The sequence below is a fragment of the Bos taurus genome, chromosome 20, assembly GCF_002263795.3.
Source record: "Bos taurus isolate L1 Dominette 01449 registration number 42190680 breed Hereford chromosome 20, ARS-UCD2.0, whole genome shotgun sequence".
NCBI lineage: Eukaryota > Metazoa > Chordata > Mammalia > Artiodactyla > Bovidae > Bos > Bos taurus.
In genome coordinates, this window is record NC_037347.1 from 28,595,232 (window position 1) to 28,608,759 (window position 13,528).

The 13,528-nt window shown below is 38.7% G+C and overlaps 1 protein-coding gene across 1 annotated transcript in view; it reads left to right on the forward strand.

Moving 5' to 3' along the window:
- Positions 1-8,659: 8,659 nt before the first annotated feature.
- EMB (embigin) overlaps positions 8,660-13,528 on the forward strand; it is a 169,955-nt gene continuing 165,086 nt past the window's right edge. The window contains exon 1 of the mRNA XM_024981475.2: positions 8,660-8,747. Coding sequence (XP_024837243.1) covers positions 8,675-8,747 — 73 coding nt within the window. The 5' untranslated portion in view covers positions 8,660-8,674. The remainder of the gene's footprint in view (positions 8,748-13,528) is intronic.

A 13,528-nucleotide genomic window follows, 5' to 3' on the forward strand; every position in this document is an offset into this window, starting at 1 on the left:
TATATAATAATACCTGCATCACATTTATAATTTATAGTTAGACAAAGTTATTTTTATTTAACTATAGTAGATTAGTGTTAGTTTCAGGTATACAACTTTACATTATTTTCCATTATAGGTTATTATAAGATACTGAATATAGCTCCCTGTTCAGTTCAATTCAGTTCAGTCCTTCAGTCGTGTCCGACTCTTTGTGATCCCATGGACTGCAGCACACCAGGCTTCGCTGTCCATCACCAACTCCCGGAGCTTGCTCAAACTCATGTCTGTAGAGTCGGTGATGCCATCCAACCATCTTATCCTCTGTCGTCCACTTCTCCTCCTGCCTTCATTCAATCTTTCCCAGCATCAGGGTCTTTTCCAAGGAGTCAGTTCTTCATATCAAGGGGCCCAAGTATTGGAATTTCAGCTTCAGCATCAGTCCTTCCAGTAAATATTCAGGGTTGATTTCCTTGAGGACTGACTGGTTTGATGTCCTTGCAGTCCAAGGGACTCTAAGAGTCTTCTCTTGAACATGACAATTCAAGCATCAATTCTTTGGCATTCAGCTTTCTTTATAGTTCAACTCTCACATCCATACATGACCACTGGAAACACCATAGCTTTAACTAGACGGATCTTTGTCAGCAAAGTAACGTCTCTGTTTTTTAATATGCTGTCTAGGTTGCTCATAGCTTTTCTTCCAAGGAGCAAGCATCTTTTAATTTCATGACTGCAGTCACCATCTGCAGTGATTTTGGAGCCTGAGAAAACAAAGTCTGTCACTGTTTCCATTGTTTCCCCATCTATTTGCCATGAAGTGATGGGACCAGATGCCATGATCCTTGTTTTTTTTTTTTTTAAACTTTACAATATTGTATTAGTTTTGCCAAATATCGAAATGAATCCGCCACAGGTATACCTGTGTTCCCCATCCTGAACCCTCCTCCCTCCTCCCTCCCCATACCCTCCCTCTGGGTCGTCCCAGTGTACCAGCCCCAAGCATGTTTTAAGCCAATTTTTTCACTCTCCTCTTTCACTTTCATCAAGAGGCTCTTTAGTTCCTCTTCACTTTCTGCTGTAAGGGTGATGTCATCTGCGTATCTGAGGTTATTGATATTTCTCCTGGCAATCTTCACACCAGCTTGTGCTTCATCCAGCCTGGTATTTCTCATGATATACTCTGTATATAAGTTAAATAAGCAGGGTGACAATATACACAGCCTTGATGTACTCCTTTCTCAATTTGGAACCAGTCTGTTGGTCCATGTCTGGTTCTAACTGTTGCTTCTTGACCTGCACTGTACAGTAAATCCTTGTTGTTTTGTGTATCCATTAATCCCACGCCCCGAATTTGCCCCTGTACCTCTCCTTTTCCCTTGGGTAAGGGAAAAGTAAGTCTGCTTTCTATGTCTGTGAGTCTGTATCTATTTTTATAAATAAATGTATTGTTTATATTTCACAATAAGTGATAGTATATATTTAGACAATGTTATTTTTAAAGAAATTTCAGAATGGAGGGACACATGTATACCTGTGGCTGATTCATGTTGATGTATGGCAAAAACCATCACAGTATTACAGTTATCCTTCAACTGAAATTAATAAAATAATTTTTTTTAAAAAAGGAAATTTCACAGAGTAAGATTGGATTGTCTGGAAAATATAAGCAGAATATAATATCTAATTCCATAATATTGCCAAATAAATGCACTACAACAATTTTTTAAAGTCAAGCACAAGTTATATGACTTATTGCTTAGAGAATGTTTAATAAGAATATATAGAAAAGTTATTTTTGAGTTTGCATGAATCTCTTCTCTATTAAATTGATTATGAAAATAATTTTTTCATTGAAGTATTATCTTTATTTTGACAATTTTTAAGAACAAGTTTCAGTTCAGTTCAGTCGCTCAGTCGTGTCTGACTCTGCGACGAATCGCAGCACACCAGGCCTCCCTGTCCATCACCAACTCCCGGGGTGCACTCAGACTCATGTCCATCAAGTCAGTATGCCATCCAGCCATCTCATCTTCTGTCGTCCCCTTCCCCTCCTGCCCCCAATCCCTCTCAGCATCAGAGTCTTTTCCAATGAGTCAACTCTTCCCATGAGGTGGCCAAAGTACTGGAGTTTCAGCTTTAGCATTGTTCCTTCCAAAGAAATCCCAGGGCTGATCTCCTTCAGAATGAACTGGTTGGATCTCCTTGCAGTCCAAGGGACTCTCAAGAGTCTTCTCCAACACCACAGTTCAAAAGCATTAATTCTTCGGCGCTCAGCCTTCTTCACAGTCCAACTCTCACATCCATACATGACCACTGGAAAAACCATAGCCTTGACTAGACGGACCTTTGTTGGCAAAGTAATGTCTCTGCTTTTGAATACGCTATCTAGGTTGGTCATAACCTTCCTTCCTAGGAGTAAGTGTCTTTTAATTTTATGGCTGCAGTCACCATCTGCAGTGATTTTGGAGCCCAGAAAAATAAAGTCTTACACTGTTTCCACTGTTTCTCCATCTATTTCCCATGAAGTGGTGGGACCAGATGCCATGATCTTAGTTTTCTGAATGTTGAGCTTTAAGCCAACTTTTTCACTCTCCTCTTTCACTTTCATCAAGAGGCTTTTTAGTTCCTCTTCACTTTCTGCCATAAGGGTGGTGTCATCTGCATATCTGAGGTTATTGATATTTCTCCCAGCAATCTTGATTCACTCGTGCTTCTTCCTGTCCAGCATTTCTCATGATGTACTCTGCATATAAGTTAAATAAGCAGGGTGACAATATACAGCCTTGACGAACTCCTTTTCCTATTTGGAACCAGTCTGTTGTTCCATGTCCAGTTCTAACTGTTGCTTCCTGACCTGCAAACAGATTTCTCAGGAGGCAGGTCAGGTGGTCTGGTATTCCCATCTCTTGAAGAATTTTCCACAGTTTATTGTGATCCACACAGTCAAAGGCTTTGGCATAGTCAATAAAGCAGAAATAGATGTTTTTTCTGGAACTCTCTTGCTTTTTCCACGATCCAGTGGATGTTGGCAATTTGATCTCTGGTTCCTCTACCTTTTCTAAAACTAGCTTGAACATCTGGAAGTTCACGGTTCACGTATTGCTGAAGCCTGGCTTGTAGAATTTTGAGCATTACTTTACTAGCGTGTGAGATGAGTGCAATTGTGCGGTAGTTTGAGCACTCTTTGGCATTGCCTTTCTTTGGGATTGGAATGAAAACTGACCTTTTCCAGTCCTGTGGCCACTGCTGAGTTTTCCAAATTTCCTGGCAGATTGAGTGCAGCACTTTCACAGCATCATCTTTCAGGATTTGAAATAGCTCCACTGGAATTCCATCACCTCCACTAGCTTTGTTAGTAGTGATGCTTCCTAAGGCCCACTTGACTTCATATTCCAGGATGTCTAGCTTTAGATGAGTGATCACACCATCGTGATTATCTGGGTCGTGAAGATCTTTTTTGTACAGTTCTTCTGTGTTCTTTCCACCTCTTCTTAATATCTTCTGCTTCTGTTAGGTCCATACCATTTCTGTCCTTTATTGAGCCCATCTTTGGGTGCCTGATGTCCTCTGCTGGCATTCAGAAGTTGTTTTGTGGAATTTACTCGACGTTTAAATGCTCTTTTGATGAATTTGTGGGGGAGAAAGTGTTCTCCCCGTCCTACTCCTCCGCCATCTTGGCTCCTCCTTGAGCCCATCTTTGCATGAAATGTTCCCTTGGTATCTCTAATTTTCTTGAAGAGATCTCTAGTCTTTCCCATTCTGTTGTTTTCCTCTATTTCTTTGCATTGATCTCTGAGGAAGGCTTTCTTATCTCTTCTTGCTATTCTTTGGAACTCTGCATTCAGATGCTTATATCTTTCCTTTTCTCCTTATATCTTTTCTTTCTCCTAAACAAGTTTAGGTTTATAACAAAATTTAAAGGGAAGTATAGAAATTTCCCATACACTGTCTAACCTCACACATGCATAACCTCTCTCATTGTTAATATCACATACCAGAATGATGCTTTTTGTTTTTTAAACCAAGGATGAACCTATACTGACACACCATAATTAACCAAAACCCTATAGCTCACCCTGGGGTTCACTCTTGATGTTTTATGTTCCATGGGATTGGACAAATGTATAACGACATATACACTATACCCATCATTATTATATCAGAGTATTTTTACTGCTCTAAAAAATCCCCTGTGTTCTGCCTGTTCATCTCTCCCCTCACGTCACGCTTGGCAAGCACTGATCTTTTTATTGCCATCATAGTTTTGCCTTTTCCAGAATGTCATACAGTTGGAATCATACAGTATGCTGCCTTTTCACATTGACTTTTCACTTAGTAATATGAATTTATGGTCCTTCTTTTTAAATACATGGACTTTTATTTCATTTATTGCTGCAATCTCTAGGTTATATAATTGCTATCTATTTGCTCCAAGACACATTACACTTTTAATGCTATTAGTGAATATTTATTAGGAGCAATTTGAATAGAAAAATACAGTATGTGTTTGGGAAATGTTTGCTTTCTTATACATGTAAACATAAATGATTTAAATTGGGAAATAAACAACCAAAATAAAAGTTCTACTATATGTCAGGCACTATACTAGCATTCCACTTAATCCCTAGTGGCTCAGATGGTCAAGAATCTGCCTGCGATGCTGGAGACCTGGGTTCAATTCCTGGATCGGAAAGATCCCCTGGAGAAGGGAATGCAACCCACTCCAGTATTCTTGCCTGGGACACAGGAGCCTGGCAGGCTCCATAGTCCACTGGGTCCCAAAGACTTGGACATGACTGAGCAACTTTCACTTCACTACTAGCTTTCCACTTAATCCAGAAAATAGCTTACATACTAGATCTTATTATCCCTGCTGCTGCTACTGCTACTGCTAAGTCACTTCAGTCGTATCCGACTCTGTGTGACCCCATAGACGGCAGCCCACCAGGGTCCCCCATCCCTGGGATTCTCCAGGTAAGAACCCTGGAGTGGGTTGCCATTTCCTTCTCCAATGCATGAAAGTGAAAAAATAAACTGAAGTTGCTCAGTCGTATCCGACTTTAAAGATAAAGAGAGGAGTCCCTACTGGCTCAGTGCTAAAGAATCCACCTGTCAACGCAGGAGACATGGGTTTGATCTCTGGTGCAGGAAGACCCCACATGCCGCAGAGCAACTAAGCCAGTGTGCCACAACTAGTAAGCCTGTGCTCTAGAGCCTGGGAGCTGTAACTTCTAAAAACTGCGTGCCCTAGAGCCCATGCTCTGCAACAAGAGAAGCCACCGCAACGAGAAACTGGTGCACCACAACCGGTGCGAAGAGTGGGACACAACTGAACAACTAACACACACATTAAAAAACACACACACACACACCAAAATAGATGAACTAGAGATTAAGTTACTTGCCAATATTAACATGATTACTAAGAGATACAGCCTATGAGTAAATCTGTCTTCATTCACTTAATCATTCATAAACCAGGATATTGGGTAAAACTGATCCTGCATTTTAGTGTGACAACACTTGGCACTCACCAAGCTACCCACCAGATTTCCTTGGTAGCTCAGATGGTAAAGAATCTGCCTGCAACGCTGGAGGCCTGGGTTCGATCCGTGGATCCGGAAGATCCTCTGGAGAAGCGATTGGCTATCCATTCTTGCCTGGAAAATTCCATGGACAGAGGAGCCTGGTGGACTGGATAGTCCATGGATTCACAAAGTGCTGGACACGACTCAGTGACTAACACTTTTACTTTCGAGCTACTCACCATTCCCTGTTGTCTTCTACTGGGCTCACTCATTGCGTGATTTGCCTAGTTTCTCATTGAGCCAGAAATAGGTCAATAGACTTTGGATGATCCTGTTTATTTTGAGAAACTCATTCTGAAAAGTTTCAACATTGACAGGGAGTCTCAAAAAGCCAAGAACTATATTGTGGCTGCTTGGAATTCCTGGAGGTGCACACAGTCATGTAGGAAAACTCTTGAAGCCTCTTTTATCCTAGACTCACCTGAGTAGAAACAAGGTTCAGGGACACACCCATTTGTGAGTTACTGAGAGCTGCCTAAAACTTCAACAGGACTTCAGGGGATGATTTCTCTATATAAATGCTGACCCTCTAATTAATGACTCATGGAGAACTGAGGTATTCATTCATTCAGCAGTAAATATTATTCCACTCCCATTGTGGCTTTGCAGTATGCAACGTGCTGGGGGCTCTGGAAAACAGGTTGGGCGTGGTGCCTGTTCTCAGGGAGCACAGGTATGGGGGAATGGAAACAATTAACAACTAAGTAAATAAATTGAAAAATATAACTGCAGCTTATGAGGAGTGCTGGAAACAGGGTGATGTCACAGGAAATGACATAGAAGGCTTTATTTTGGACTGGGTGTTGACTTTTGAGCTGATATGTGAAAGATGAGGAGTCTATCTCATGAGGGGAAAAGGAAGCAGAATTTCAAACAGAGCTAATTGCAAGAGCAATGTGAGGTGGAGAATAAAACCAGGCCTGTTCTAAGAACAGACAGAAGGCGAGAAGAGCTGGAGTTTCCTGAGGAAGGAGGCTAAAAGCAGAAACTGAGGTAATTAATTGTTTTTATTTCATGAATTTAATTAAAATGTTCTGGCATATTTGCAAACCACAAGACACTTCAGTAGATACTGAAGGGTTCTATTGTTTAAAAGTGAGTAAGAAGAGAAATATCAATAAAAATGAAAAAAAGTTGTGAACAGACACATTCCAAAAAGTTAGGACATGGATAATAAGCACAAGATGTTCAGCATCATTACTCAGCAGAGAAACACAAACTGAAACTTGCCAAGAGATAACACTCCCTTCTAAAATGGTTACAATCAAAAAGACTAATAATGTCAAACATTGGGAAGGATACAGAACAGCTGAAACTGTTGTACATTTCTTGTGGGTCCATCTACTTTAGAAAACAGGTAGTGAGGTTAAACATATAGTTACCATATGATACAGTAATTCTACTAGATATTCACTCCAAATAAATGTAAATATATACCCACACAAAAGCTTGCACATAAATGCTTATAGCAGCTGGGTTGGTAGTAGGCAGAAATGAGAAACAATGAAAAGGTCCATTCACATGTGGTGATCAATGGCATATTACCCTGCAAGAAAAAGAAACAAATTACTGATTCTCTGGTGGTTCAGATGGTAAAGAGTCTGCCTGCAATGCAGGAGACCACAGTTCGGTCTCTGGGTTGGGAAGATCCCCTGGAGAAGGAAACGGCAACCCACTCCAATACTCTTGTCTGGAAGATCCCATGGATGGAGGAGCCTGGCAGGCTACAAGTCCATGGGGTCACAAAGAGTCGGACACGACTGAGCAACTTCACTTCACTTCTTCACTAACAGACACAACTATTAATACATAGATGAACCTCAAAAACATTATGCTGAGAGAAAGAACCTGGACACACACATAAATACAAATGTGTGTGTGTAATGATTCTATTTCTATGAAATTCTAGAATGGACAAAATTGCTCTATGGTGACAGAAAGTGAAAGCAGATGAAAAGCGGATGAGACCAGTGGTTGCCTGGGCTATGAGTGGGAAAGGGTCATGAGAGAACTATTTAGGATGATGCAAATATCCTAACACAACTCATTCAACTGTATTAATACATTATACCTCAATAAAGACCATAAGAAAAAAAAAACTGAAAGAGTTTTTTTTGTTAATGTTCATAGTTACTGTTCATAAAATCTATTTTCCATAGTAAACTAATCATATGTTTCCTATATTTCTTTAAAAACACTCATTTTCCAATTATTTTGTTATCATTTACCAGTCTATACTGAGGTTTAAAAAATGGTAAGAATTTTACATCACATGGTACAGAGCTGTATGAAAAACAAAATCTTCTCCTGAACTAGGTTAATTTCCTGGATTAAGGAGAACTTTGTCTTTTGTATTTTTTTTAAACTCTGGGGACTTGTTAAGGCATGATAACTATGGATATTCAAGTGGAGTTTTGCAGAAAGATTTCTAATTATTTCCATAGTATTTTAGATTTCTTACAACTTTAAGATTAGGTATGCCCCCAAAGTTTGATGTCTTATTTCTCCCTGAAAAATAGAGCCTGCATCCTAAGACTTTATGGGAAGGATCAGTGCCAGGGCAACAAGAGTGTGGGTCAAAGAGGTGAGTTCAGGAAGAAAGAAAAGTGGTCCATGACCCAGCAACCACAGCTTCAGAAGGAAGCACAACATAGTTCTGACAATCAGTGTGGAAGTCTTCGAGGAAGGTCTTAAGGAATCTTAGTTACTCAGAACAGTCTGAAAGACAAGGAAAGTACAGGAATTTATCTGCTAGCTTTTCCCATTTTCTTGACTCTATTTAGTCTAAGTTAGTCTATGGGGCATTAAACCTGCACACTTCTGTTATTAGGTGCTGGCAGAGCTCTGTTTCAGGTCTCAGGGCGGAATACTTTACCTGGATCTAGATGTGATGGGAGGAAACAGAGCTACGGTGAAATCTATGAAGTCGGGCCTGAGCACATGGGCTGCTGCAGTTCTCCTGGTGGCTGGTGCATGAGGGTGATGCTGGGCCAGCTGACACCCGGGAGAGTGGAGACACTGGTGGTTTTGGCAGATGAAGGGCCAGTGGTGACAGCAGGACATTCCAGCAAGCAGCCTGTTGAGTCCGGGGGACAGATGTGGACATGGGAACCTGGCAGGCACCTGACAAAAGTCTATTCTTGGGGTCAGAAGACTCGAGAAGCCAGTTGAGCATTTGTAAGTGTAAGATAACTTGTCCTTTAAGTTTTGGGGAAATTTGCTGGTGGTGGTAAAGAAAGAAAGGGAAGTTTTCCCTCTTGGACTATTTTAGGCAAAGGAGTTGACTACTTCAAACAAATAATGATATGTGGCAATTAATTGTACTTTCATCCTAAAAAAGCAACATTTCTTATGAAGGTACAGATTAAATTTCTTTTGATGGTATTGTTGTTGTTGCTCAGTTATATCCGACTCTTTGTGACCCCATGGACTATAGCCCACCAGGTTCCTCTGTCCATGGGATTCTCCAAGTGGGAATACTGGAGTGGGTAGCCATTTCCTTCTAGAGGGTATCTTTCTGACCCAGCGATCGAACCTGCATCTCCTGTATTGGCAGGTGGATTCTTTACCACTGAGCCACTAGGGAACCCCTGTGATGATATCACTATATTTTATTTCCACCATGAGCTCATCTTCACTACTTTATCAAACTAGAGTTGTACATTTCAGAATATTCATTCATCTACAAGGATTATTATTGAGGTTTTGGTTTGGTCACACCTGCAACTCGACCCTTACTTAAAAATGAAACAAAACAGAATGAAAAGAATCACCATAAGTTCATTTTTATGTATGCAAGATGTCAATTAATATAACATTTTAATTAAAATAAAGCTGAATACCACCTTATGCAATAAATGTTCACCTTAAAATTTGAATTAAGATTTAATTTTTTAAATTAAATATTTAAAATGTTAGACAAATCCATTTGAAAGTAAATAAATCCTACTTAAATTGTAACTTGGGGCATAAAAATATTCCATATAGGGTCATAAATATATTTTTTTAAATAAATTTGTGCTAGAATTTGATAAAGTTAAATTAGTTACACACACAAAAAAATTGCGTGGCCCTTGCTGACTAGAAAAGTTCAAGCACTAGTAAATCATCCTATTTCTCCTCATTTTGGGGAAAGTACATGTACATTATTTGTTCTTTTAGGTGCCAAGTAATCTAAATTTTCCTACCAAGGATGAACCAGAGAAATATCTTGTTTCATTTTTTGTAGTGCTAGGAAACTTTCTGTATCTCAGGGGAAATTCTGAGGCACATGTAAGTCATGGGTTGTCTTGGGGAAAAAAATTCTACTAAATATTTTATAACAAATAAATATAATCAGAATGGATTGTAAACACAGAGAACATCGGATAATTTACACAAGTGAGAGAAAAATGAAATAGAAAAATAACATCAGAGAAGTAAGGTCACAAAACTGGTCAGAGATCAAAGGAGGCCTAGAATTTCTAGAGTGCAGAATCCTAACCACTAGACCACTGGGGATAGAATTTTGAAAATCTATGGTTAATTGGACTTTTGTTTTCCCAAACCCAACCCTTTGCAAGGCAATTTTTGCCTGAATCTGACCTTAAAATTCAATGGAAGGAGAAGAAATACTCTCCTTAGCCTATTCAGTTTTCTCAACAGTGTTTATATCCAATATATAATTTCAATACTGAATTTGGCAAAGCTAGGGTTTCTAGGTCAGAGAATTAATCTCTTTGGGTCTCTTTAATCAATGTTTTAGTTTCAGAAAAACTAAATATTCCTGTTTAATTACAATTTGTGTTCTGTTCCTTGGATCAATTTCCATAATTAAAAATTATATCACAGACACTTTTCTCTGGATACACATACATGGGAACACATATTTGTGTTCACACATGTACCAGCATACACATTCACATGACATCACAAATCTTGAGCATGAAAAATCTAGTAGATCTTCCTGGGATGAAACGTGGATGATGAATAACAAAGAGAGATTGAATTTGTGTCATCTTTATATTTATTCTAAGTAAGATGACACTAATCTCTCATTCCTAGTTATTAATTCTGATGTTTTATAAATATATTACTCTGCAAGTTATGATTTGAAATTGCGTAGAGTATCCTTAATAACATTAGTGACATATTGTTAATTAAATATTTAAGAAATTAATTTCCAAACTTGAAAGTAGGAAAGATTAATGAGGATTTTTATGCACAGTATAATACTCTGTTGACTAATGTTTAAATCACAAAATATTGTGAAGCTATAAATGTTTAGTCAATGGATTTTACATTTTTAATTATTAAAATATGGAAATTTTCATACATTCCAAAAGGACAAAAAGTAAACAAAAATCTGTATGCAAATCACCAACTTAGAAATAAAACATTCTGATATAGATAAAGCTAATTATGAATCTCTTTTTAATACCATAAAGTTTCTTTCAACTTATGAGGTTACTGAAATACTTTCATGAGATTTCTGTTTTACCACCATGAATGGCAGATTATATGTATATAAGTCCATGTATAAAGTTGGTGATGGACAGGGAGGCCTGGCGTGCTGCGATTCATGGGGTCGCAAAGAGTCGGACACGACTGAGCGACTGAACTGAACTGATAATATGTATATACAAAAGTTTTAGAGTTTTTATTTAAGAAGCATCATATTATATATATAAGCTGGCAGTTTTTTTCAATATTAAATTTGTAAGGTTCACCCATATGGATTTGTATAGCTTGGATTTATTCATCCTCTCTGCTATGTAACATTCCATTTTATGGATTTATCACAAATTTATTTTCTAATTAATGGACATTTCAGATTTTTTCTATTACAAAAAGTACTACAGTCAATTATTTTAATTACTTTCATAGTGGATTATTGATCTTGTGACTTGCCAAAATTCAGGTGGCTTATTTAAAAAAAAAGTTCTGCTTGCAGATGTTTTACCATGATCTGTCATATTTTAAACATTTAAGTATGTTTCTTTCCTTCCACAATTTATACTTATAAAATATGATTATTGTGTACAGATATTGCCTGTTATCCTGTTTACATAGAAGAAATAAATGGAATATTTTAAAACCAAATTAAAGAACATTTCTGGGAGCAGGGGAGACGGAATTGTTTGGTTGGTTGAAGACAAACTGTGCCTAGAGAGTGTTGAATACATTTTGCTGAGTAAATGATCAACAAATTTAGAAATATTATAATATTTTATAGCTTGGGAGTCCAATTTAAAATAGACTCTGGTTTATTGTTTCCCAATTTTCCATTAGTATAAATTTTCTATTTATCTGAAGACAAAGACAAAGTCCACATTACCATCAAACACCTAAGATGGCAGTAACACTACTTATGGAATCTGAGAATATTTACTATCCATGGGTTGATACAACCAGTTAGGAAAATACAATAGACGACTCTCATGGGAGGGTGTATCTGAGATGGTACAATACTGTCTTCTGAGTGTCGGCTGACAGCAGTGTGCTGGAGCCAACTTGTAGTGGTTTGAGATAATCAAGTGTTAAATAATCAGACATTTTGCACGCTGGTTGTTAAAGGGAAGCTTGAAGTCAGTCATGGTGGGAATGCTTATATCATAGAAATCAGCAAAGGCTACAAATCAGCCCTTAACCCCCCACCTGGCTTTGAAACATTTATCACCTCATCACTTGTATTTGTATTACTTGCATTCCCTTCTCCTTCATTACCCCAATCAGAATTCTAAATATCTGTTAGGCTACTACATACGTACTGCTTTGAAGGCAGCAGGGATATTTTAAAGTGCTTCATTTGTGTGTTTTGTTTTGTTTTTATCTTGTTTGACACTAAACTTTCAGAAGGGAATAGAATTTACCAGAGGCATGGAGTGTCAAGGGGCTGTTTGCAGGCAGAGTTCCTACAGTTAAAGTTGTTGTTGTTGTGTCTGAGTCTTTGAGATCCCATAGACTGCAGCACACCAGGCTTCCCTGTCCTTCACTATTAAAGTACTGCATTCTAGGTCACACATGGTTTGGGCAAGGAGGATAAAGCACACCCATCCAAAACTGAGTTTCATTCCCGTTATACTGCCTCTAATCGGGGAAGTGAGGGGGTGGATGTTGGAAACCAACCACACTGTCTACTTCTGCTTGGCTTGCGTGCATGCTCAGTCCGTTCAGTTGTGTTAGACATTTGGCGACCCCATGGACTATAGCCCACCATGTTCCTCTGTCCATGGAATTTTCCAGGCAAGAATACTGGAATGGGTTGCTAATTCCTCCTCCAGGGGAATCTTCCCAACCCAAGGATGGAATCTGCATCTCCTGTGGCTCCTGCATTGGCAGGCAGATTCTTTACCACTGGGCCACCTAAGAAGCCCTGAAATGGACTTATTCTATGTGGTTAACCTTACTCCTCACGGTTTTGTAATATGCACCAAAATTATGCTATTTTTACTAAATTCTTCTCCTTCAAACTGTTTCCCCTAAACGGGTCTGTTTTTCTCATCTTGACTGTCTGATCTCTACTTCCTGTAGACCTCCACACTCTGTGTCTGTGCATTACTTGTGTTACCTGTCAACACAACCATGTTTATTCCTGTGGGCATTTATAAAAGTTTTAAAAATTGGTAAGTAATATTTTTATACTCCCTTTTAGATTACCTCTCTGCAGCTCAAGTTCTTGAGTCTCTCTAATTTCCCTGTTGTGTCTGATCAGTCTCTTTCATGGCTATTTTTTTCTGTGATTTCCATACGTGCTGTTAGTTCTTAATTGTTAGTTTATTCCAGCACTTTTGTCTTCCCTTTCTTGTGAGATTGTACACGTGGCCTAGAACACATGTATACCGAACAGCTCTGTGTTAGCTGTACCAGGTCGCCTAATGGTAATCACTGCCTCAGGGACACTATGACACATTAACAGTACATGTTAATTTTACCCTCAAGCCCGTTGTAACCATAGGACTAGAATTTCACTTTATTTG